Source organism: Mercenaria mercenaria, chromosome 3 (genome assembly GCF_021730395.1).
Source record: "Mercenaria mercenaria strain notata chromosome 3, MADL_Memer_1, whole genome shotgun sequence".
In the NCBI taxonomy this organism is placed as follows: domain Eukaryota; kingdom Metazoa; phylum Mollusca; class Bivalvia; order Venerida; family Veneridae; genus Mercenaria; species Mercenaria mercenaria.
Genome location: NC_069363.1, coordinates 25,839,150 through 25,864,463, shown reverse-complemented (window position 1 = coordinate 25,864,463; position 25,314 = coordinate 25,839,150). Strand labels below are relative to the sequence as shown.

The 25,314-nt window shown below is 35.5% G+C and overlaps 1 protein-coding gene across 1 annotated transcript; it reads right to left on the bottom strand.

Annotated features, from left to right (window-relative positions):
* Positions 1 to 8,715: 8,715 nt before the first annotated feature.
* Positions 8,716 to 25,198, bottom strand: LOC123525234 (WD repeat domain-containing protein 83-like). The gene is made up of 7 exons (XM_045304105.2): positions 25,039 to 25,198; positions 16,095 to 16,319; positions 14,959 to 15,071; positions 13,757 to 13,889; positions 12,397 to 12,505; positions 11,012 to 11,126; positions 8,716 to 10,549 (listed from the first exon to the last, which is right to left on the bottom strand). Exons 1-7 carry the CDS (start codon positions 25,115 to 25,117, stop codon positions 10,403 to 10,405), a joined length of 921 nt encoding a protein of 306 aa, XP_045160040.2. The 5' UTR covers positions 25,118 to 25,198; the 3' UTR covers positions 8,716 to 10,402.
* Positions 25,199 to 25,314: the final 116 nt, after the last annotated feature.

Sequence of the window (25,314 nt, the reverse complement as noted above, 5' to 3'; positions counted from 1 at the left end):
TCACTAAGTCGTGGCATTTTATTTCGGCACAGATTTGAAATCTAATGTGTTTTTCCTTTCACCATATAATAAGAAAATTGACAAAACCCGTTTTTGTAGACATGTACATTTCCTATGGGCAGCATGTGCAAATCGTGCAAAAGTCAACTATCGCTAGTTATCTTGACTCCACCCAGTTTTTATCGTAAAATTGAAGGAAGATCAATAGTACATGCTTCGAGCAAAGTATGTTGCAAATTGTAGACCGGTACCACTTTTAGAACTGAGGCCAGAGTTTTTTTATCTTTCGTTTTACGGGAGATTTTTGAAAAATGAGCAGGGGGAGGAGGGAATAAAAATAAAAATAAAAAGCTTGAAAGTCAGCATCTCGGAAAAAAATAAAAATAAAATAGAATTTTTTAAGATTTTTTTTATTTTGATGAACTTTCGTTTTAAGTTTTGTTTACTTGTGTTTGTGTCCAGTATTTAATATTGTGATGTATTGTTATGTTTTAAGACTATAAAAGCCATTTATACAGGATGAACATTGAATAAAAGTTTCATGCATACTTGTGAATAAACTGCTTCAGGCACTGTAACTCATACTGGCAAGTCTTTAAAATTCAGAAAGCTTGTTTTACTTAATTTAAGTGGAAGACAAAAATTATTTTATCTGTTACAACAGCCACAGTAAATTTCAGTGACAGCAAGTAGAGACTAAACACGTCTGGTATAAAGTGGCTTAGTAGTATAGTAGTTTTGGTGGTTTGGTTTGCTTGCATCTTCTGCTGTGTAACCTCTGCTTTTTATACATAATATTTACTTATTGTATCTTTCACCAATATCATCTTTAATGAGCTAACTTTACAGTTTATGCCAGCTCATAATATACTGGATTTTATCAGCAAAATAAAGTATTTAATAACTTTGAATAACAGTCACAGTGCAGAGGGCAAGATTTTTTTTTCAGTGATGAAAAACGAAAGATAATCTAGCAAAAAGTAATCTGAAAATTTACCTCATTTAACTCATTTGCACCTTTTTATAATACACTTAGTTCAAGTACTGAAGTTGCTTCTGTAATTTGCACCTTTTTATACTACACTAAGTTCAAGTACTGAAGTTGCATCACTTTTTGTCAAAATATTGTCTCCAATAAAAAGTATTCTTTATTATTCTTTATACACTTATGAATTCTATTGAAGTTACAAAAGAAATGGACCATCTGTCTGAGATTTTGCCAACACTACCAGCTGCTTTATGCCAGACAGTCCCAAGCCTGTGTAAAGTGTGAGGGGTCACCATTGAAATAAAAATGTAAAAAAAATCTAATGTTACAAACATTTATTTGTTCTGCAAACAACTAATTAATGTTTTGAATAAAATTTAATGTCAGAGCACCTTTGATATTGTATTACCTTTCTATGGCAAACTTGTAAGTTGAATCTATTGAAAACAAAATGTGAGTAAGACAATCTTTAGACAATTTAATACTTTTAATATTGTCACTTTTATGAAATGAGTATTATGTACAATAGTATTATTTCCCGAAAAATATATATTTTGAAAAGTGTCTAAAAAATTTTGGACACAATCATCGTCCATCCACCCGTGTAGAAAGAGAGAGAAAAAAACGTTAAAGATTATCGGTAATTATTCAGTGATAAACCAAGTAATGTTGACCTTGTTTTCATGATCAATTTACACCCCCTCTAAGAGCTAAAAGAAGTGTGTCAGTATCTTGACATCTGAAGCGGAGATCAAAGCGGTATTTTTGCTCGAGATTGTCATGCATTGCGTCATGTTTTCGCGCCATGTGCATGTATCACTGTCTGATGTACCACATCGGTTTCTTAAAATTGCTGTGAAATAAAATGCAATAAAAAAATTCTTCTTTAATTAGTTATAAAAGCGAATGTGCTATAAATATAAAGGAAAATGTCCAAACGAAGTTTACTAAGTGGATATCTACTCTGTGACTATAGTCCTCGAGAATTTACATTATTGTAAAGACAGAAAACGAATAAATTGTGTTGATCAAAAAAACTTTAAAATCATTAAACTTATTAAATACCGCAGTGATCAATTGCCATGTTTTTAAATCGCATTTCCACTTCACAGGGTAGTAACCTATTTATGCAAGCACAACAAATCTGTTTGCCAAAATCGTTTTACTCATGTATTGTAAATTCGACCTATTCTAATTTTACAGAGTTTTTTTATGTTTTTTTTTTATTGAACTTTTGGCCAAAAGATTAAATTTTAGCCATATATCATATTTATTACTGTATAAAACGAATAAAATGAATCTAGATCCTGGTTTTAGAATTTTTACAATGATATATAAAATTCGAACGGGTTTTTAGACACATTGTTGCTAATATTACTCGAGTATTATAAATAAAATCAGTATAGAAAGCAATAAGTATTATTACTCAAGGGATTTGGAACTTGCACGAAATATCAAAAATGAAATGTGCACTACGCACGGTTTATGTGTGTTCGATGTAATTATTGTTCTAAAATATGTCCATGTTGTGGATGGAAAATTAGCGTTAGGGACGATTTTGATTGCTTTCGATTATTTCTAAATTTTAGCAATTTGGGATTCGCTATCAAAGCCAACAGGTCAAAGAGTTGTAATCTTTTTGTCAGATGTAAATTTTCTAATATTTTGTTAAAGTACGAGGTGACATTATATACAAAAAGCACGTTAGCCTATATGTACAGTAAAGGAGGGTCACCGAATTATCATACTTACGCCATGTGGGCACAGGGGTGTGGAATTTCTAAAGCAACCTGCATTGCATAAATTGCGGCAAAAATATGACATATTTGCCAGCGCGTTTAAAACGTCCCTTTATGTAATTCTGAGTTCCATGTGTGATTTTATTTCACAGATTTTCTATGTTTTTTCTTTCACATTAAACAGAGCCGAACCGTGTAAAAATTCAAATGCAAATCGGAAAAGATAATACTAGTTTTACTCCACTTTTTCAAATTGAAGGAGACATAGACTGCTCACGTAAGTGACAAATTAAATAACACTCTGCTGATCGAGAATATTCAAATTTAAAGAATGCACACTTTCTTTTGCGTTTGAGTATTATATAAATGACCTCCCTGAAACCCTCAACTTCAAAATTTGTTTCTTTGCAGATGACAATGCTGTTTACCTTGATATAATGTACAGAGATTCAGATTTTTTGGTTCAACATCACACCAACACTATTATAGGTCATATGGTGACTTTCCAGCTTTTGATAGTGGAGGAAGACCCCCAGGTACCCCTCTGTGCATTATTTTATCACAGGCAGGCACCTTGGTAGAACCGTCAGCCTTCCATAAGCCAGCTGGATGGCTTCCTCACATGAAGAATTCAATGCTGTAAGCGAGGCACAAACCAACATCGGCTCAGAGAGCCAGTGATTTGAAGTCAGCAATCTTAAACACTCAGCTATCACTGGAAAAATGGAAAGAAAACTGGAAAATGAAGTTCATTCTCAGTAATGTATTGTTTTAAATATATTTAGAAATATAAAAAAACAACAAAAACCCAACAATATATGCTTAATTGACATATTTTGGAAACACTTCAGGATATGAATCACCTTGACTTGGATATCTCTGATCACATCTCTTGGAACAAACGCAAATAGTATAATATCTAACAAAACTCTTGGTTTTCTTCATATTAAGAACATCATCACCAAAAAATTAAAAGATTAGGCAACTTGCCTAAAAGACGCTTTAAGACTCTTCATCTGTCTTGTCCCCTTACACACAGTATTTATAATATTGATAAAATTGATAGTGTCCAATATAGAACCATCTATCTGGTAAAGAAATATTATTCATATCAGGACAGTACTAGAGTTACCTCTATGAGAAATAAACTTGGACAGCAGAACTTAAGAGTTAGACAAATTGACACAAGACTTGTTACTTTTTACAAAATTGTTAATTCAGGCCTAGCTGGAGTCCCATTGCCATCATACCTTGAGTGCTCAATCAAAACTTTTAGAGATTACCACATTCAAACATGCTCTATTTTGAATAACTGTTACATTCTCAAAAATTTTGTTCTTAAAGCCAGGTAAATTATCATTTGTAAATGTATTCCATTTAAAGTTTATTGTGTGCTCACCAATTAAGACAGAAGGTTTATTTTTGACAGTACAAAATTAATATACGTGTTAAATTCCTTTTTAAAATCTTTTTAGACAGTGTAGATCACCTTCATTTTTATTTAGGGACCCAGGGCTTCTGAATTGAACGGTCTCAAGACCAAAGTTTAAAATTGGGTTTTAGGAATTTTCAGTTTAAGAGGGGTTTTGCAAGTGGATGAGCGTAAAATAATTATACAACATGGAAACTGAATACATTTTAAACCCGTGACCTTATCTAGTTACTACATTACGCTTCTATATTCTACCAATCAGAGTAAATTCAGGTTATCTTGATGAATGGCAAATGTTAAGTCAGATTGGGTTTAGCTGTGTTAGGCTTCCAGGTGTAATTTTGTTGATATATAGAAATTTGGTCTGGAAAAATCTTTCAGTTTCCCAAAAAAAAAGTTTCATTTTACAATTTTTTTTTTTTTTTTTTTTTTTTTGGTTTAACGCCGTTTTTCAACAGTAGGTATTGCTCTTATAAGATAAAGACAATTCAGGTCCGCATATTTTGGCGGGGCTCTCAAGGTTCCTGGTTTGGAGGGGTTTCTGTGTAATTGTATCTATATGTTTTGCTGTACTGTAATGACTGAAGCACTGAAACAAAAGGCTGTTCATTAATTCAACTTCAGTGAGGAGATATCCCGTTCAAATCAAAATCAATATTTATAAGTAAATGGCAGAATAAATTGCTCTCATGTGACTAATTTAGGGTTTTGTTTTAATTGAAATACCTTCAAAGAGCATAGCTATCCTTTTCTTTTTCGTTAATTACTGAGGACAGATTATTCACATAATAGTCTAGAGTATATATCAAATTTAAATCTTCTAAAAATGGTTGTGTCAACAATAAAAGGATGCATAAAGATACAACACTGCATTTATAATAAATGTTTTATTCTGCAGAGTACCAACAATATATTTCTTTAAGAATAAAACTATAACTATCACTAAATATGATTCATACCTCCATTAAACAAGGTTCGTACAGAAAGCTAAACAAAAAATTTAAGGACTTTTTAAGGCCCAAAATCCATTTTCAGAGCCCTAAATTACCGGCAATTTTACCTTGTTCTGCCAGTGCTTGGTTTCAACACTCGTTCAGTTTCTGAAGTTTCGAATGCGATTTAACAGCAAATTCGCCCATTCCCCCCACCCCCACCCCCCGAGATCAAATTGTTTTCGACAGCAAAGACAGTATGTTTCCACCTACATAACATAACTTTACATTTTCATATATTTACACACAGATAGAATTATTATTTGAAATATGTTTGAACTATCTTGAGACTGTTTAGGGGCCTTGTACTGAAAATAAACTGAAACTGAAACTTTAAATCTAGTCTTTGACTTCCTTTAACCACTAAAGTCTTGTATTCCTCCAGCCATTTCACGTTAAACACGCACTTTCCCGGCATTTTATTCAATTTTTTGCATGGTCACTGTCGACCATTTGCATTTATAGTTGTATTTGTTTTGATGCAATTGGCGTACGCCAGTAAGGTGACCGATGTGTTACCAGCGAAGTACTGTATCGGTTTTTATTTCTAAACTTCAGTATAGGGGATAAAAAATGAAGTCCAAACCTTGTAGCATGAAAGGCTTAATATGAAACCTATATAAAAATGAATGAATGAAACTCACGGTCTTGCTATCCATATCCAGGCCATCTAAAACAAAAACAGGACTGTACCCAGATGAACACATAAAACTGGGAAAAGTTTATGATTATCAAAATTTTTGTATTAGCTTGTTTAATTTGGGTCACTATTGGGTTTTTCCGGTGATTTGCCCATTTTTTCAGCTTGTTTTCAGGCTTCCGCACATTTTTAGCACTACTTCGGGACTTCCCAGTAGGTAAATTGTGACGGCGTATGCCAATCTTCCAATACTTGAAAAACAACTCAGACTAACATAAAAGCAACTTGCTGATTGGTTAATACCGGGCAATGCATGAATTATGTCATTGTAACCATGGACGCTACAAAGCCTCTTAATTGGCAGGAGAATAAGCCCACATTTAAGGCCTTATAGATTGATTTAAGGACTTTTAGGGTCTTCATAAGGCCATTCGTATTTCAGGACTTTTTAAGGCCAGCCTTCAGAATTTAAGGACGTTTTAAGATTGTGCAAACCTTGTTAAAAGCCTTGTTTGAAAAAAAGTTATAGTGGTAAACTGGTAATAAATAATACTTGCTGCATCTTTCTGAATGCTATTCTCTGTACCTTTTATGTTCAATCTGGGAGATAATTTCATATTTGTTTAAAAAAAAGAGCTGTAGTTCTCTTCAGTTTATTTCATTTTTATCTACCACTGTGTCAGGTTATTCCCTTCTTTGATTAAATGTTATTGCCTTAAACCATTAGAGAAACTAGAATGTGTCTGTAGGACACAGGGTGTGCCCCCATTGGTACATTTGTCACAAATAAGGGGCAATAATTTAAATGTTTGCAGTCTTAAGGGGGTATAGCGCCAAACAAACATTTTATATAAAGGATTCATTATTCTAGGCCATATATTTTTTGAGCTATGAGCATCACAAATAATCCAATATTTTGGCTATTTCAAGGGCCATAACTCTATAATAAGTGCCAAAATTCTTAAGAAGAATGCCAAGTGTGCAAGGTCACATCATGATAAAGACTCATGCAAGATTTCATGAATTTACATCAAATACTTTTTGAGCTAAGCAGGTTATTCGGGGAAAATGTGCATTTTTGACTATTTCAGGGGTCATAACTTTAAAAATAGGGTGCAGAGCCAGACGAAAAAATAGGAGTTGCACAAGAGTATATCATGATAAAGACTCATGCAAGTTTTCATCAATTCATATTGATTACTTTTTGAGCTAGGCACGTCACAAGGTGAAAATGTGCATATTTTACTATTTCAGGGGCCATAACTCTAGAAATAGGGGGTAGAGGCAGATGAATAATAGGAGGTGCACAAGTTCATCTCATGATAAAGACTCATGCTAGGTTTCATCAATTTATATGAAATACTTTTTGAGCTAGGCACGTCACAAGGTGAAAATGTACCTTTTTGACTATTTCAGGGGCAATAACTCTAGAGATAGGGGGTGGAGGCAGACGAAAAATAGGAGGTGCGCAAGTTCACCTCATAATAAAGACTTATGCTAGGTTTCATCAATTTATATGAAATACTTTTTGAGCTAGGCGCGTCACAAGGTGAAAATATACCTTTTTGATTATTTCAGGGGCAATAACTCTAGAAATAGGGGACGGAGGCAGATGAAAAATAGGAGGTGTATAAGTTCATATCACGATAAAGACTCATGCAAGGTTTCATCAGTTTATATGAAATACTTCTTGAGCTAGGCGTGTCACAAGGTGAAAATGTGCATTTTTGACTATTTCAGGGGCCATAACTCTGGAAATAGGGGGGCGTAGCCAGACGAAAAATAGGACAGGTGCGCAAGATAGTATGATAAAGACTCAAGCAAGGTTTCATCAATTTATATCAAATACTTTTTGAGCTAGGCGCGTCACGAACTTCAGACGGACAGTCGGATGCACAGAAAAGACCAAATCTATATGCCCCCACCACTCATGGGGGACACAAAAAGTAAGTTACAAAAAGTTTGTCATACAAGAACAATAATATAATAAATATTCATGACAGAGTTCTTCTGTTCTTCCTTACTTTCAGTGTGTTACAATGCATAAAATTCCATTCAATGTAATTGCTTAAAATAACTGAAATAGGAGTATCTATGTAACAAGAGCTGTCGGAGGACAGCAACGCTCGACTATTCAACAGCCTTGTCAATTGAATGAGTACGAAAGTCGAAAAATGGGCATAATTTAGTAAACAAGAGCTGTCTCCATAAGATGACACATGCCCCCGATGGCACTTTGAATGAATAGTTATGGCCGATGTTAGAGTTTAGGACCTTTGACCTACGGAGCTGGGTCTTGCGCGCGACACGTTGTCTTACTGTGTCACACATTCATGCATAGTTATTTTAAAATCCATGCATGAATGACAAAGATATGGACCTGACATGCCCATCAATGCACTATCATGAAAATGACCTTTAACGTCTAAGTGTGACCTTGACCTTTGAGCTACGGACCTGGGTCTTGCGTGTGATACGTCGTCTTACTGTGGTACACATTCATGCCAAGTTATTTGAAAATCCATCCATCGATGACAAAGATATGGGCCGGACAAGCCCATCAATGCACTATCCTTTAACGTCTAAGTGTGACCTTGACCTTTGAGCTATGGACCTGGGTCTTGCGCGCGACATGTCGTCTTACTGTGGTACACATTCATGCCAAGTTATTTGAAAATCCATCCATCGATGACAAAGATATGGACCGGACACGCCCATCAATGCACTATCCTTTAACGTCTAAGTGTGACCTTGACCTTTGAGCTACGGACCTGGGTCTTGCGCGCGACACGTCGTCTTACTGTGGTACACATTCATGCCAAGTTATTTGAAAATCCATCCATCGATGACAAAGATATGGACCGGACACCAATCAAATGCAACGAGCCTTTAATATCTAATTGCCCCTTGGCATTAAAAGCTACGGGACCTGGTCTTGCGCGCGACACGTCGTCTTACTGTGGTACACATTCATGCCAAGTTATTTGAAAATCCATCCATCGATGACAAAGATATGGACCGGACACAAAAATTGCGGACAGACTGACAGACAGACCGACAGACGGTTCAAAAACTATATGCCTCCCTTCGGGGGCATAAAAAGCAAAATACGGTTATGGAACCTGTATAGTGCTTATCAGCTCATGACAGTGGACAAGTGTGTGAAGTTTCAATCCATTCCCATTAGTGGGTACTGAGATACCAGCTTACATATAAGAATTTAACCCAAAAAGGGGCATAATTTTGTAAAATGCGAAGTTGAGTTATTGACCCTTTGCACTGCATGTCATATCATGACAAATAACAAGTGTGTGAAGTTTCAATCTTTTCCCGTTAGTGGATACTGAGATACCAGCTTACATACAAAAACTTAACCAAAAATTTCTATGTTGAAAAAGGGGCATAATTTTGTAAGTAAGGAAAATAAAGTTATGGGACCTGCTTTGTGCATGTCAGATTATGACAGTGAACAAGTGTGTGAAGTTTCAATCCATTCTAATTAGTGAGTACTGAGATACCAGCTTACATACAAAACCTTAACCAAAAATTTCTAAGTCAAAAAAGGGACATAATTTTGAAAAAAAGCAAAATAGAGGTATGTTACCTGTGCAATATAAGTCAGTTTATCACAGTGAATAAGTGTGTGAAGTTTCAATCCATTCCCACAAGTGGTTGCTGAGATACCAGCTTACATACAAAAACGTAACCAAATCGGGACGCGGATGCGGACGCCGACGCATGGGCGAGTCCAATAGCTCTACTATTCTATGAATAGTCGAGCTAAAAAGGCAGATATTTTTACCATTATTCAGGGAGATGTATGGCCTTTTGTTATTTCTTTGGCCATCATTTTCAGTGAAGGTATGTTTTTTTAGACTGTTGTCACATGGCTCTCTGCAACATATCTGACTGGTTATCAAGGAGTTAGGACATAGTAAGATTTAGAGAAATGACTTTTATAGAGATACAATATAAAAGAATACGCAATAAGTATAACAGCCATAAAGATTTTAAGATATAAATAATCTGAGGAATTAGAACACTGAATAACCTTTCAAATGGTATATCACAGTCAGTGTTAAAAAAAGGAAACAGAACACAATACCATTTGTAATTTTCTATAAAACAATCCGTCATTTTTCCATCCACTATTGAACATAATTCTTCTCTGAATTCATCTTTTCCACTTCATTTCAGAATTTAATACAACAAAATTTTCACCCACAGACTTTGCTGTGTGTATCAAGGTATAAAGCAATGTCTATCACGGATCAATACCCCCTTGCCTTTTCAGAATCAAGGCGTGCTGTATATTCTGACTTCAATACTTAATATTCCTTTGTGCTATCAAGTATCAAGGCTGGCTGCATATCTTGATTTTTATACTCCTGTCAAGTATCAAGGCTAGCTGCGTATCTTGATTTTTATACTCCTGTCAAGTATCAAGGCTAGCTGCGTATCTTGATTTTTATACTCCTGTCAAGTATCAAGGCTAGCTGCGTATCTTGATTTTTATACTCCTGTCAAGTATCAAGGCTAGCTGCATATCTTGATTTTTATACTCCTATCAAGTATCACAGCTAGCTGCATATCTTGATTTTTATACTCCTGTCAAGTATCAAGGCTAGCTGCATATTTTGATTTCCATACAAACATTTTATCTCCAGCTGCTGTTACTAGGCAAGTTTCTGATGGATGATATGTTAGAGAATGCACAGCTTTCTGTCCCTCATGATCAAGTTTATGTATAACCTTGGCCTGAAAAATATTAAGATGCTATAACTGAACAAAGAATAATTCAGTACTATAAAAGTAAGTTAGCAATGATACATCTTCTGTTAGACTGAACAGTTTAACTGAACCTGTAGCCTGCTGATCTTAAACACAGAAGTCATGTAACGACCACAGGCAATCATCCTATAAAGTTTGACAGTCTAAGACCCAAAATTCTTCAATTACTGATCGGAAATCCTTTCAGTCTTTTACATACTCAATCCTAAAGAATACAGGTCATCTGCTTCCCTTATCCAGTACAGTTTGACCATTGTCAACCCAAATTTACTCCAGTAATTGTTTTTTAACACTGGTCAAATAGACCGACTAACATACTGCCATGAGTAAAATTTTTTACTCCATCTTCTTGAGACAGAGGCATAAATATATTGTTGTTGTTTTTTGCTTTATGGTACTTTAAATACTGTACTTATGTTTCAACTATACCTCTATTAGATCCCATATATAAACAGCACCATCTTCTGAGCCACTAAGTATATGCGTGTCTTTACTGTTTAAACAACTGTCAATCCTGTAATCACTATTCTTATGTCCAGTGTATCTACAAGTATAAACGGGGTAAAAACAATGAAAAAGATGTCCTGTTTCCCAATACTCTTAAACAAACTTTAAATCATCATGCTGAGACTGAAGTCTATCATTATCACACAACTGCAAACAAAACAAGTATTTATATGTGTAAAGGCCATAACTGTTAAAAATCATCTGACCTGAACCCAAGTTAAACTCCTTGTCTAAGAATGAGCATTTTCATGATGTTAATGACTTACGAGGAGCTTGAAAGCATTCAGTACAACAGTTCCTGAGCAAGCTGCTTATATGCAAAATGTTTGGGAAAAAGGGTATAATCTTGCCAAAATGCAAGCAGAGTTATGAAACCTGCTTTGTCAGGTCATCTCATTTGAAACATGCCTACATGCAAAACTTTCAACAGTTTCTATGTTAAAAGGGGCATAATTTTAACAAAATAAAAGCTAGAGTCATGTTTCTTGACCTCGCAGGTCATTTCATAATGTCAAAGACTTGTGTGGAGTCTGAAAGCATTCTACAAAGTAGTTTCATGCTTACATGTGGAACTTTAACCAGAATTTCTACTGTAAATTTTGACAAAATAAATGCTAGTGTTATGCAACTTGCCCTTTGAGGTCACCTCATGACAACAGAAGACATAATTATGTTTAAAAACATTTTTAGAGAAACCAACTTACATGTAACACTTTCGTGATGTGGATGCTGATGCTAACGAAAGTGTCAACAAAACCTCTGCCACTTGAAATTTTTTTGACTAACTGAACTAATTAAGCTCAAAATTTGTATGACTGGTAAAAACAACTGCAAAAGACTTATAATTTCTACATGTAAATGTAAAGGTCAAAACCCCACTTAAATTTACTCTGACAGCACCAAAGGTAGACTCACTCAATAGCAACGACTCTTCCCATTCAAGAAAAAAATTCAATGAATTGGACCCTTTGCTTATTAGAAAACATATTATTAAACAGCTACACTCACAAATATCTATTTTATCACCTTACTCAAATAATACTGATGTTAGAAATAATGGAGCAGAGGTTAAAAGCGAGTTGTTCATCCAGGAGGCAGTAGCTTCAAACCCCACTGGGTTCATGATTGTGTATCTCCTAATAATAAAAAAATTAATATGACATCAGTTCTTGTTTCTTGCCTGGAAGGGACTTTAGAATTCAAGCTTTCTTCATAATGAAGTTAAAATAAAAAGCAATAAACTTAATATGTGGGATGCTTTTTGATTTAGTTATTTATTGCTTATAAGTTCAGACTAAGTGACTTACTCATTCAGCATTTCTCCTGAATCTTTGTCCATTAGTTTCAAGCTGTTGTCTAGAGTTGATACCAAAACACACTGTGCATCTCTGGTAAAGCTGACACTAGTCACAGAATCTGTGAATAAAGTGATGTTTTTGCTTAGGTATTTGGAATATCAGTTCCTTAATCTCAAGGCAGTATAATAAATGTACTAAATCAAGAATAATCAATCAACTTCTATGGTTTTATATGCCAGTTCTCTTACTGATTTTCTTTTCTTAAAAAAAATCCTCACTAAAATTATAGAGATAAATCCCCCTTACAATTGATTTCATAACATTATACTATTCATCCCCTCTATTAAAAGCTGCACAGCTCTATATTTATGTCATTTTTTAAATTAAAGATAGAAATAAATTTCAGTTCTAAAAGTTTTAATCTACAATAACACTCTTTTAGTTCATAAAATAATTGTATATATAGAAGACTTTCAAAAGTGTAAATCATGCTACTGAACTCTATATCATTATTTACTGTGATATATTTACTGTGATACATTTACTGTGCTATATTTACTGTGAGTGTTTTAACACTTACCATGAAAAGTGCTTTAACAATTTTGTACTCCTTACCTATGCACTATGTGCTTAACTTATGACTGGGATGTCTTTTTTTTTATTTTACCCTGATCCGACAAAATTAAAGAATTTAGCTAGGCAGACAGTCATACTGGTTAATCTAAGAATTTTTTTAAAAATAATTTTCAATGTAGTTGCTTACTTCTGCCATGTCTGTTTCATATCTGATTAACGCAATGTGAAACTGATATGACTTTCATTATCTAACATAAATTAAAGAACAGGTTTTTACTGCTTTAGATAGAAAGTTGAAATTCATGGAATCAGGTTAAGTGCCAAAATAATGAGTGTAGCTACACTAAGAATCAAACGCCTTGGAACCATTCTATCCACTGATTAAGTTGCTGGGTCTGCTTACACAATTTCTCCTTCATTTTATAAAGAAGCTCTTTATCTTGAATGTAGATAATATATAATTATTTGGCAAATTAAATTTAACTAGAGCTGCTTTTGAGAAAAGCCCATGTCTCCTACAACTGCCTTATCAGACTTTCAGTGCTTTGATTATCAAAAAACAAGTTTCAAGGGCCATAAATCCCAAGTGCCTGTGCCGATTTGGCTAGTTATCGAACTTGGCTGAGGACTTATTGGCAAACACATTTTATTCCAGTCTGGTGAAGATCGGATGAGAAATGTTTGACTTAGAGTGTGGACAAGATTTGTGACAGACACACACACACACACAGACAGGGGTAAATCAGTATGTCTCCCACACCACTGTGTGGTGGGAGACATAATAACTACTTACTTCCAATAAGATCAGCATAAAGTTTGCCAACTCGTAAATCATATCTCCTAATTCTGCCATCAGCTGACCCAGTGAGTATCTCATAATCTGATACTTGTATACATGTAACACTGTCCTTGGATTCATCTAGAACCTGTCAGCAAAATAAAACAAACAATTTCTAAAGCTGAATCAGTAGTGGAGGATGAATTTCAAACACAAATGTCTTTGAGAACATACGCTATGAGAACGGATCAAACTCACAATACCGCGATGAAAATTCACAGACCCGTGCTCTCCCTACTGAGCTACACAGACGGACTAATATCTATTCACCCAGTTGACTCTGTAAGGGAATTGGAATGCAACAGCTGTATAAGAAAAGTTTAATGCACTTGGGCTGCAAACAAATACAATTAATAATAACTAATGAAGGCATTTTGTAGACCTTGAAAAACTGTATAAATCAGAAAGTGAAAAATATCGAAAACTTGGTTTGCTTTTTGTTTCTTCATTAAATAGTATTCAGTAATAACAACAGTGAAACAGCAGTAAAATGTGTTCCTAAAAATTCATCATTTACAGTTTAACTTCAAACAATATTATATACATAACTTCAAAAGAAGTAAACTCTTTTCAATGAGCACAGGCAACATGTCAAGCCCGCCCTTTGACCCCTAACTGTGACCTTGACCTCTGAGACAGAGTCAGTCTCACTGAGTTAAACATTCATGCCAAATATAAACAAGATTCCTCAATGCATGTCAGTTATGGGCCGGACAAGATCTGACATAACTTTTGACTCCAACTGTGACCTTGACCTTTGAGATAGGAAACTGAGGTTTATGCCTGATACTCCGTCTTACTGAGGTTAACATTCATGCCAAATATAAACAAGATTCTTCAATTCATGTCAATCTTATGGGCCGGACAAGATCTGACCTTGACCTTTGAGATAGGAACCTGAGGTTTGTGCAGAACACTCCGTCTCACTAAGGTTAACAATCATGCCAAATATAAACAAGATTGCTCCAGGCATGTCAAAGTTATGGTCCGAACAAAACAAATCCGGATGGACGCACACACTGACGCACGCATGGAGTGATGCACGCACGCATGCACATACACTGAACAGCCATTTGGACAACTATGTCTTCCCTCCTGCAAGTGGGCTCGACAAAAAAATGGATTTCTGTAAAAAATCTTTTTAATTCTAGAAATACCTGGACTGGTTCCATTTTCCTTGATTTCAAATCCCATATCTTTACAGAGCAGTCTATGGAACCAGACAAAACAAGTGTTGATTCTTCATTAAATCGTACACAATTTACAGTTCCTACAAAAAATGAAAAGAAATAACTCATCACAAATGAGTTTAATCTAAAGAGAAAATTAACATTATTTCTTGAAAGAATTGTTAAACTTAATATTCTAAACAATTAAAAATAAAAACTACAACAAGAGCAGTCCATAACAAAGGACACTCCACTATTTGACAACTTCTATGTAAACAGAGGCAATAACTTGGAAGGACTTACGTAACTAAGTTATTCTGTTACAATTCATAACAAATTAAAATATCAATGATAACAAATGGTATGCAAATCTTCAAATAAATATTCTTAATCTATTAAGGGTCATTAATTGATTTAATTTCACTCAAGTGTTCTCTAACTTGTAAATGAATATATGTTGGATGAAAAGGATGACTTGTGTGAAATTTCAATATCATATTTTATTTGTTACTGAGAAACAGCATAATAAATAGTTATACACAAAACTTTAACCAAATTTTTTATGTCAAAACAGGCCATAATCTGTACAACACTCAACCCAGAGTTACCTAATTTGCTTATTAAAGTAGCTATATAGACTAAGCAGCCCCATGAGAAATATTTATCCAATACATCCAACAGTTACTAAGATATGATTTTGCACCCATAACTTTAACCAAGGCGTGATGCTGATGACCATGCCCAGGTGAGTAAAATAGCTCTCAATTTTCTCCAAATAGTCAGGCTGACCAGTACATACATCAGTAATGATTATTAATTACGCTGGCTTAAGTTTTCCAACTGGTGAATCAATTCCCCCTCTGTGATTCACAGCCATGAAGTCTAGATGAAGATAAGTCACTGTCTTTATGTACAAAAAGTATTAACTATTACCATGCTTGACACAATTAATTCTACCTTTGTGACCAATGTAGATCATGATCAGACTGCACGGATCTGCACTGTTCGCTATTCAGCCAGTATCTTTTTGGTATGCACCCCTTTTAACAGTTAATGGTACTATCCAAATTGGAAGATGGGCAAGTTCATTATACAAATTTAGCGTGGTTAGGGTTAATGCTGACCTGCATGACCTCTGTATTTCCTTAGTGATTTTCCAGAAGCAACATCAAACACCATGACAGTTTTATCCATTCCACCAGAACATATCTGGCTGTTATCACCAGAGCTCTGGGCATCCAGAACTTCATACCCATGTCCAATGTAAGACTTAAGCAACAGCTGTCTGTGTGGATTCCACAGTTTGACACTTTTATCACTTCCACAGCTTAGGCAGTATGAGCCATCAACTGAAATGGTGAGATAAACTCTTCTTTATGTACGAGTTTTCACATTAAAATGGATCATCTGGTGGTGTGTTTTTCCAAATCTGATCAGGTTTTTACAGATTCAACATAATAATATTCTTTAATTTCAATCTATTTGAGGTTTTGTTTGATGCTAAATGGTTACCATATAATTGTAACTCTTTGACAAAATAAATAATACAGTGTGTTTAAAAAAAGAAAGAGATAATCTCTCGGATAAAACGGACCTGGGATGCATAAGACTTGCATTTTTTATAACATGATGGTATAGCCAACAGACTAAAAATATCAGAAACATGAATTCATTTTGATGGGTCACATCATGGTTACAGAAAAAATGTACTCTTCCTCCTATTCAAAACTACTGTGTCTACTAGATGTGCCAAACCCTGTCAGCCTGTATATGGACTGTCTAAAGGTCTGGTAATCAATACATGAATACTGTATGATTTTTGATTACTGCAGAGATGATGAGTTTTGATTAAAATAAGCCAATAAATATCTTCAAAATTCAAAATTTTCATAAATTTCCATGCTAGAAAAGATTATCAGAAGTTGTTTACAAGTCTTATTTAAGTTTTGAATGTAAAACCTTGAAAATGACATAATGATGACGGTAAGTCTTTGTACTCCAAGTACTTGGTCACCACTATTACAAAAAGAATGTAAGCAAGATACAATTATAAATCCCCATCAAATATAATGTTCAATTAAAAGGGCATCATCAAAATTTAACACAAGACAAAAGAAACTGAAAGTGTAAAATATTTCATGGCAGTTTTTAATTTGCATTTGCTAAAAGCAATATACGGCCAAGATTTCAAAAATTGTAGAAATAGTCACAGGCATCCTGTTAATCTGTTTATTTTCCGGCAAGTTTAAGTTACACATCCACAACATCTTGAAGTCCCCCCCCCCCCCAAAAAAAAATAATTTCAAAGTGACAAACTTTTAATGCCTGTAGGCCTACATGACTTTGTGTTTTCATGACACCACTAGTAAAAACATGGTTTATAAATGTGAAAAACACTGACACAAAATTGATAAAACTGTTTTAAAGTGAACAACAGCGGTCACTATTAGTGACAAATGCCCCCGAGCATTTATGCCAAGTAATTTTAAAATCCCTTCATCGATAGCAGAATTATGGACTGGACAAGAAAAAAAAACCCTGTTAACCTTTAACCTCTAATTGTGACCTTGACCTTTGAACTAGGGGTCTGGATCTTGCGCAGGACATGTCATCTCATTATGGAAAACATTTATGCCAAGTAATTTCAAAATCCCTTGATGAATGGCAGAGATATGGACTGGACACGAAACAGACCCTGTTAACCTTCAACTTCTAAGTGTGACCTTGACCTTGGAGCTAGGGGTCTGGGTCTTGCGCAAGACATATCGTCTCATTATGGTTAACATTTATGCCATGTTATTTTAAAATCCCTTCATGGATGGCAGAGTTATGGACCGGACACGAAACAGACCCTGTTTTAACCTTTGACCTTTAAGTGTGACCTTGACCTTGAGGTCAACGTCTTACGCATGACATGTTGTCTCATTATGGTGAACATTTATGCCAAGTTATTTCAAAATCCCTTTATGGATGGCAGAGTTACAGCCTGGACAAGAATTTACACGGATGCACAGACGGACGGATGGGCAGTGCCATTTTAATATGCCCACCTTTGGGGGCATAAAAATATATACAGTGTAAGAGTCATTTTAGCAAATTTTTTCTTGCTATTAACTATTCAGAAATAACAACTATCAAGTTTAACACACGTTATCGGTAACAGGATGAAACAAGGTGTCAAAGAGACAGTTTATTCAACAATTTCAATGCTGAATAGTGAAATGAGGCATATCTGAGAAAACTAACACAGAAGCAGTGGAAACAAACCATTTGACGTGTGACATTTCTAAACTGGCAAGATAAATTGAAAAAGTAATGAAACCTAGGGAGTATCAATGTCCCTATTAAAGCTTCGTTAATCCAAGAAAAAATATGAAATGCACATCTACCGATACACTCCATAGACCCTGTCACATACGATGAGGAACAGTTCTTTTAAAAAGTAGATTAAAATCAAATAATAGCAGGGACAGGGTGAAAGTGCGTAATGACATTAACAACAAACTCTATAAAGTATAAAAGGATTATTTCTCCCAGAGTTATGGTCCTTGCATCATATGATGCAGATGATGATGAAGAACAACTAAGTTTGAATCTAATCCATTAAGTAAAAATACTGAAAGTGAATTTCAATGATTTACACAACTAAGCTTGGCACTGATCATTCCTGTGAAGTTTTGTGGAATTCCAAACAGTGGTATAGAAGTAGCACAGACATCAAAGACTTTTTGCACAACTATGCCTCCTAATGACCACTTGTGATGTTTGGTGAACTTCAGCCCAATGGTATATGTCAAGTACTGTAAACACTGTAAAGTACAACAAAACAAGGCAGGGATTTCGTTCCAGATTTGGGGAAGGTAACTGGTTCTGGTAATTTCGGGGGGAAACAACTGATAGTGTTACTAATAGTATTGGCTGGGGCAGCAGGTGTGATACTCAATGGTTTTTGGAATGAGTTTTGTAGATCTGGTGCTGATAGTGAAAATTTTTGGTGTAAGCCTTACATGTTCGGCTTAGTTCATGATCTGATATTTTGACAGCAACAGTCAAAAGTTACTATTATTATTATACCAGATTTATATAGCACCCTTTTCATAATAACAGGGCTGCCACTTAGTTGAGAAAATGAAATTCCCTGACATTCCCTGACTAAACCATACTTTTCACTGACCAATACTATTTTTTCGTCCTCCTAATCCCCCACAGCCATCCAATCTACCCTTTTATATTGATTTTGTTTCAGATTTAACTGTCTGCTTTGGAGGCAAGGGCTGCAAAGCCTTCCAGTCTTCAAAATTCCAAAGTTAAACAAAATTGATTCAAACACATTCAAATTATGTTTATACACAATTACACCAAACTGTGTTTGGAAATACTTATAAATACTGATTGAAGACTGCCATAGCCACTGAATATTTTAAACATTGACCTAGAATTTCATTTTTCCCTGACTTTTAACTGATTTTTCTAAAATTTCTTTTTTCACTGACCATTATAAAGATTTCCCTGACAATTCACTGACCTTGAAAAAAATTTTTTCCTGACTTTTCAAGGTAGTGGCAACCCTGAATAAACACATTCAAAGGCACTTTACATTATAGCAAACGCAGCCTGGCAGTGACAAGGCACGAAATTCATCCTCTACAAGTACAGACACAGAGCGATCTGACCAGAGGGACAGAGTGAGATAAAACCCCAAGAACAGATAGAGAGAAATGAGTTTTAGATACAGGCCTTTCTGGCTAACTTAGCCTAGCTCTTTTTGATTACAGACAGTCTGGTTCTTTAACGTGCCCGGTGTATAGCACCTTTACACGCGAAGCCGTCTTTCCTGGGAAGAACCAGTACAGCCCTCTAAGTTGTCACGCTGTCCCAAAATGTCCAATTATTGCAAAACAGGGTTATGGAACCTGTACAATGCATATCAGCTCATGACAATGGACAATTGTGTGTTTCAATCCATTCCCATTAGTGGGTACTGAGATACCAGCTTACATACAAAAATTTAACCAAAAAACTTCTAAGTCAAAAAAGGGGCATGATTTTGTAAAACTGCAAAGTAGAATTGTGGAACCTGTGCACTGCATGTCAGATCATGACAGTGGACAAGTGCCTGAAGTTTCAATCCATTCCCATTAGTGGGTACTGAGATACCGGCTTACATACAAAAACTTAACCAAAAATTGCTAAGTCGAAAAAGGGGCATAATCTTGTATAAATTGAAAGTAAAGTTATTAGGGATTTTTCTAGAGCGGAATAGCAGAGCGCCGCGCCCTGCCCTTTTTCAGCACCGCCCTTCTGCCCGAAACACCGCCCTTTTGCCTTTCTTCAGGGCCCTTCTGCCCTTTCAGCACCACCCCTTTGAACTACCCGCCAATCCTTTGTGGAATAGCAGAGGTCCCGAAAAAACTGTCAGTCAATATGCAGATATGACACTTACCAACTACACACAGGTGCTGTGTATTTGCCCGAGGTGTGTAAGCAGAGTAACGATAATTAAAATGATTGAAAGACGATGACCGACTGAAGCGTAACAAACAGCAATTAGAGAGGTCTGCAATCAAAGCAAACTGGAAAACAGAATAAAAAGGGGAGGAAGAAAACATAATTTAGAACAAAGTCAATAATTATCGGCAATTAGCGTGACACCTTGTGTCAGTTTTGTTGTTCACAGTTTGATCTCGGTTGAAGATAATACTCTATCTTTAAGTAGTATCATAATATATTTATGATTTCTTTTATATTTTATTTATCAAAATAATACTAAATTTATATGAAATTAAAATTGTTTAAGAAAGAAAAAACAAAACAAAATCTTTTACGGAACGTAACGGCTATCTTAGATTTTAGCGTAGACAGTTAGCGCGGAGAGTAGTTTCCCTTAACAGAAATGGCGAAAATCGTTTTAACTAATTTAAGTTGGAAAATCGTCTATACCCTTGTATACTACGCACTCACGATTCGGGGGTGGTCCGTGGGTCAAAGATCTGCGCATATTACACGAGTATCTGTCAACGGTATGTTCATTAATATGATGAATGCATAATTACATTTATTGAAAATGTATTCGGATTTGCACTAGATAGTAGAAGAAACTTGCAAGGAATTTGAATAAAAAAAACATTACAGTCGAGACTGCCTTAACGACCCCCTGAATTTAGCGACTCCCTGTCATATGCGACCCTTTTTTATGCTCCGGACGCAATTTACTATTAAAAGAGTCTTAATTAAGCAACCCCCTGCCTTACGCGACAAGCGACTGTGAAATCAGGCTCCCGAATCGATTATCAGACCGTTTTCAGCGACTTTGAGACGCTCCCTCGCAAGATTTTACACGATAGAGTTACCGTTCGTTATCTCGCGTGAAGTTGTTTGTGACGAGAACTTACTTGTTTACAAACAATGGTGGATGAAAAACATAAAAAAGAACTGTTTTGACATTAGAACAGCGTGTTAATGCACTTGAATTGCTCGATTGGGGAAAACCAGCGTATAAAGGCGGTGAAGAATTCGGAGTCGGTGCATAAATTAACAATGTTCCTGGTGAAACAAAAAGATGGCGGTATTTAACAGGAAACGACGAAGAAAACACGGATTAAAGATGCAGTCAATAAACGGATAAATGTCAATGAACCATTAATACACAAAAATATAAATATCATAAACCTCAGTGTGTAAAATAGTTCTAATGGAACATTTATATTTTACTGCTCCCCTTTATTTTCTCGCCTGATCATGAGCTTATATTTGTTTTATCAACATCATACGAATGATGCAAATTATTTGAAATTTATATTTTATCAATATGCAATTAAAGAAATAGAATTTAATCATTTTTCACGCATACCTTAAAAGAGGTCTATATATAAGTATCCGATATACATGTACTTTAACTGGAAAAATATATGAAACCAACGTCATCCAGTTAAGTGAGACTGTTTTAAGAGACTCCCTGTCATATGTGACCTTTTTTGCTGCTTCCCAAAGTCGGTCTCTTAAAACAGTCTCGACTGTATTCCTGTTTGTTTATATGACATGCTTATCATTTATAAATGCATACTGTTTGTTTTAAGAATGCAATCATTATTTTTGTCTTGCAAGTTTTCTTGATTAGAAATACCATAAAATTTTAAGTTCTGCATAACGATTGTATTGCACAACCTAATATACAATGCAGTAACTTACAAAATAGACATTTATAACCGAAAACCGTGAAAATCTACCTTTTTATTTTTGTAGACAAAGGTGTGCAACGCTAAAAAGGCACCCTGCCCCTTTTTAGCAGCACCCTGCCCTTTTGAGAGGTCTAGAAAAATCCCTAGTTATGGAACCTGTGCACTGCATGTCAGTCATCACAGTGAATAAGTGTGTGAAGATCCATTCCCATTACTGGGTACTGAGATACCAGCTAACATACAAAACTTTAACCAAAAATTTCTAAGTCGAAAAAGTGGCATTATTTCGCAAAAAAGCAAACTAGAGTTATGGAATCTGTGCAATGTAAGTCAGTTTATCATAGTAAATAAGTGTGTGAAGTTTCAATCCATTGCCACAAGTGGTTACTGGGATACCAGCTCACATACAAAAACTTAACCATATCGGGACACCGACGCATGGGTGAGTCCAATAGCTCTACCTATTCTTTGAATACCCAATTAGAATTTGCAAAATACCCAATAGATTTATTTTTAATGCGTATCAAAACTCAAACAAAAAACAAAATACCCGATTCTCATCCCAATGTGTGCGCATCTTTGAAATACTAAATGATTCGTCCATGTATATCTACCGTTCGAATAATGTTACATTTGTCAGCTGTATCAGTCTCGGGCACTCGATAATGATGCAGTCTGAAGTAATCCTACTTTTTCATCTGTATCGATAATGCGCTCACAATAAGCGTCTATGAGCAAAATGGCGTTAAAACGGGGTAGGAAAAAATCCAGAGGAGTTAAAGCAGTCTAGTGTAATAACCAATCTTTTCCAGTCGGTCTCAGATGGGGAGAAGGATGTTATACGTATATTAAATATTGATATTTCTAGTTGCGTAAGTTATTCACCTGTAAACGAAATAGTGAGTGATCTACTGGACCAACTACTGGACAATGTGTTATAGGAAGTAAACAAAAATTCTTATAAAAAATTAACACATTCTGGCGATCGTGTCAATAAAAAGCTTTGAGTGAATGGGAAATCAAGTATCCATGGCTGCTGATTAAACTATTTAAAGACAAGTCAAACGAAATGAGAATGCAAGGAAACCCAATAAAAGTGAACATCATGGGGTAATATGTGTAAGAAAACCCTATTGATTTTAGGCAATACCCAATTAAAACCAAAATGATGGGGTTATACCCAATTCATTTTGAAAGCTTATCTGTTGCTCTGATAATTCATGAAAAATTGGTGCCAGAGTTATGCACCTTGTGTCATATGATGTGGGTGATAAGGTGGAACAATATTTTAAGTCTGAAACAAATCCATTTAGTAATTATAACTGAGATAGAGTGAAAGTGCACCAAAACTTTAACCTGAAATTCTAAGTAAAAGGGGAGATAATTCATCAAATATTGGTGCAAGAGTTATGGCTCTTGTGTCATATGATGTGAGTGATGATGCTGAACAACTGTTTTAAGTTTGAATCAAATCCATTTAGTAATAACTGAGATAAAGTGAAAGTGCATGGAAACTTTAACCTGAAATTCTAAGTAAAAGTGGGGGATAATTCATTAAATATTGGTACCAGAGTTAAGAACCTTGTGTCATATGATGTGGAAGATGATGTGGAACAACTACTTTCAGTTTGAATCAAATTCATATGGTAATAATTAAGATAGAGTGAAAGTGCATCAAAACTTTATTAAACCTGAAATTCTAAGTAAAAAGAGGGGATAATTCATGAAATATTGGCGTGCGAGTTATGGCCCTTGTGCCATATAATGTGGGTGATGATGAGGAACAACTATTATAAGTTTGAAACAAATCCATCAAGTAATTACAGAGATAAGGAAAAAAAAGAGAAAGTGTAATAAAACTGTAACCAAAGTGGGGACGCGGAAGGATGCCGATGCCAGGTTGAGTAGGATAGCTCTCTATATACTTCGTATAGTCGAGCTAAAAATTGGTGTATTACAGATGAAGAAGGGAATTAATAGTCTGGAGTTTAATTTTCTAAGTGGTCCTTAGTGGTCCCTCTGCGACTACTTAGTGGTGCTGTATGAACTCTGTGTGTGTGTGTGTGTGTTTGGGTTTAATGTCTTTTTCAACAATTTTTCAGTCATATAAACGACGGTGTCTACTTGTAGCAGTGAGCACAATGCCCAACTTTATAGTGCTGCCTCACTGGAATATCACGCTGTAGACAAGTGACGTGATACCCCACCCAGTCACATTATACTGACACTGGGCTGACCAGTCCTAGCGCTATCCCCTTAATGCTGAGCGCCATGCGAGGAAGCTACTAGTACCATTTTTTACGTATTTGGTATGACGTGGCCGGGAGTCGAACCCACGACCTCCCACGACGCTCTACCACTAGGCTACCGAGGCAGTATGAACTGAAAACTATAATAAAGCAACCATATAGCACTATTTAAAATGATCTAAATAATGATTATTCCAGAAAATATCCCCATGTGGAAGCATTGTTTTGGGGACAAGGAGGGTTGGGTAATTTACAGATAAAGGGAACAGGGGGCAATTTGAGGGAAGGAGTGGGGGTGTTATTTATTATGTTGTTTGTATAGTGTGGAAGCAGTTTTTAAGCTGGGAGTGGGGGGTTACAGATAAACTGGAGGGGGTGGAGGGTATTTGGACCAGATGGGGTAGTGGGGGATTGAGGAAGGGGAGGGGGTATTTTGAAGAAATCACATGGTATGGTGTGAGGTCTATTAATTAAATACTGTATAGACTGAGTGTGAAAGAGGGAGAGGGGTATAAATGTCTTCAGGAGAGGGGTAATTTCTGAGAAAAAATGCTTCCACAGGGGATAACAGTCTAGCTAGAGCCCCGACTATCCGAAAAAAACAACCGAATTTTTAATACTATTGCATTTCAACAAGGTACCATTGAATCTAACAGCCCTGACAGCGCCTTGTTTACAGTTCTGAGCGTAAATAAGTTTAGTTGGTATATCTTCTGTCATTCTGATTACGGTTTGCTTGCTGATTTTTCCAAAGAAAACGTTGACTGACGTCTCAAGAAAATGCTGAATTGCTGTAGCCACTTGTACGAATTCAAAATATATCATTTTTTGTATCAAATTATCGTTATTTATGAAATTCAATTCTTGTAAGTGCCATCATTTATATGCTTGCTAGTTCTTTTGTGTTTATTATATGG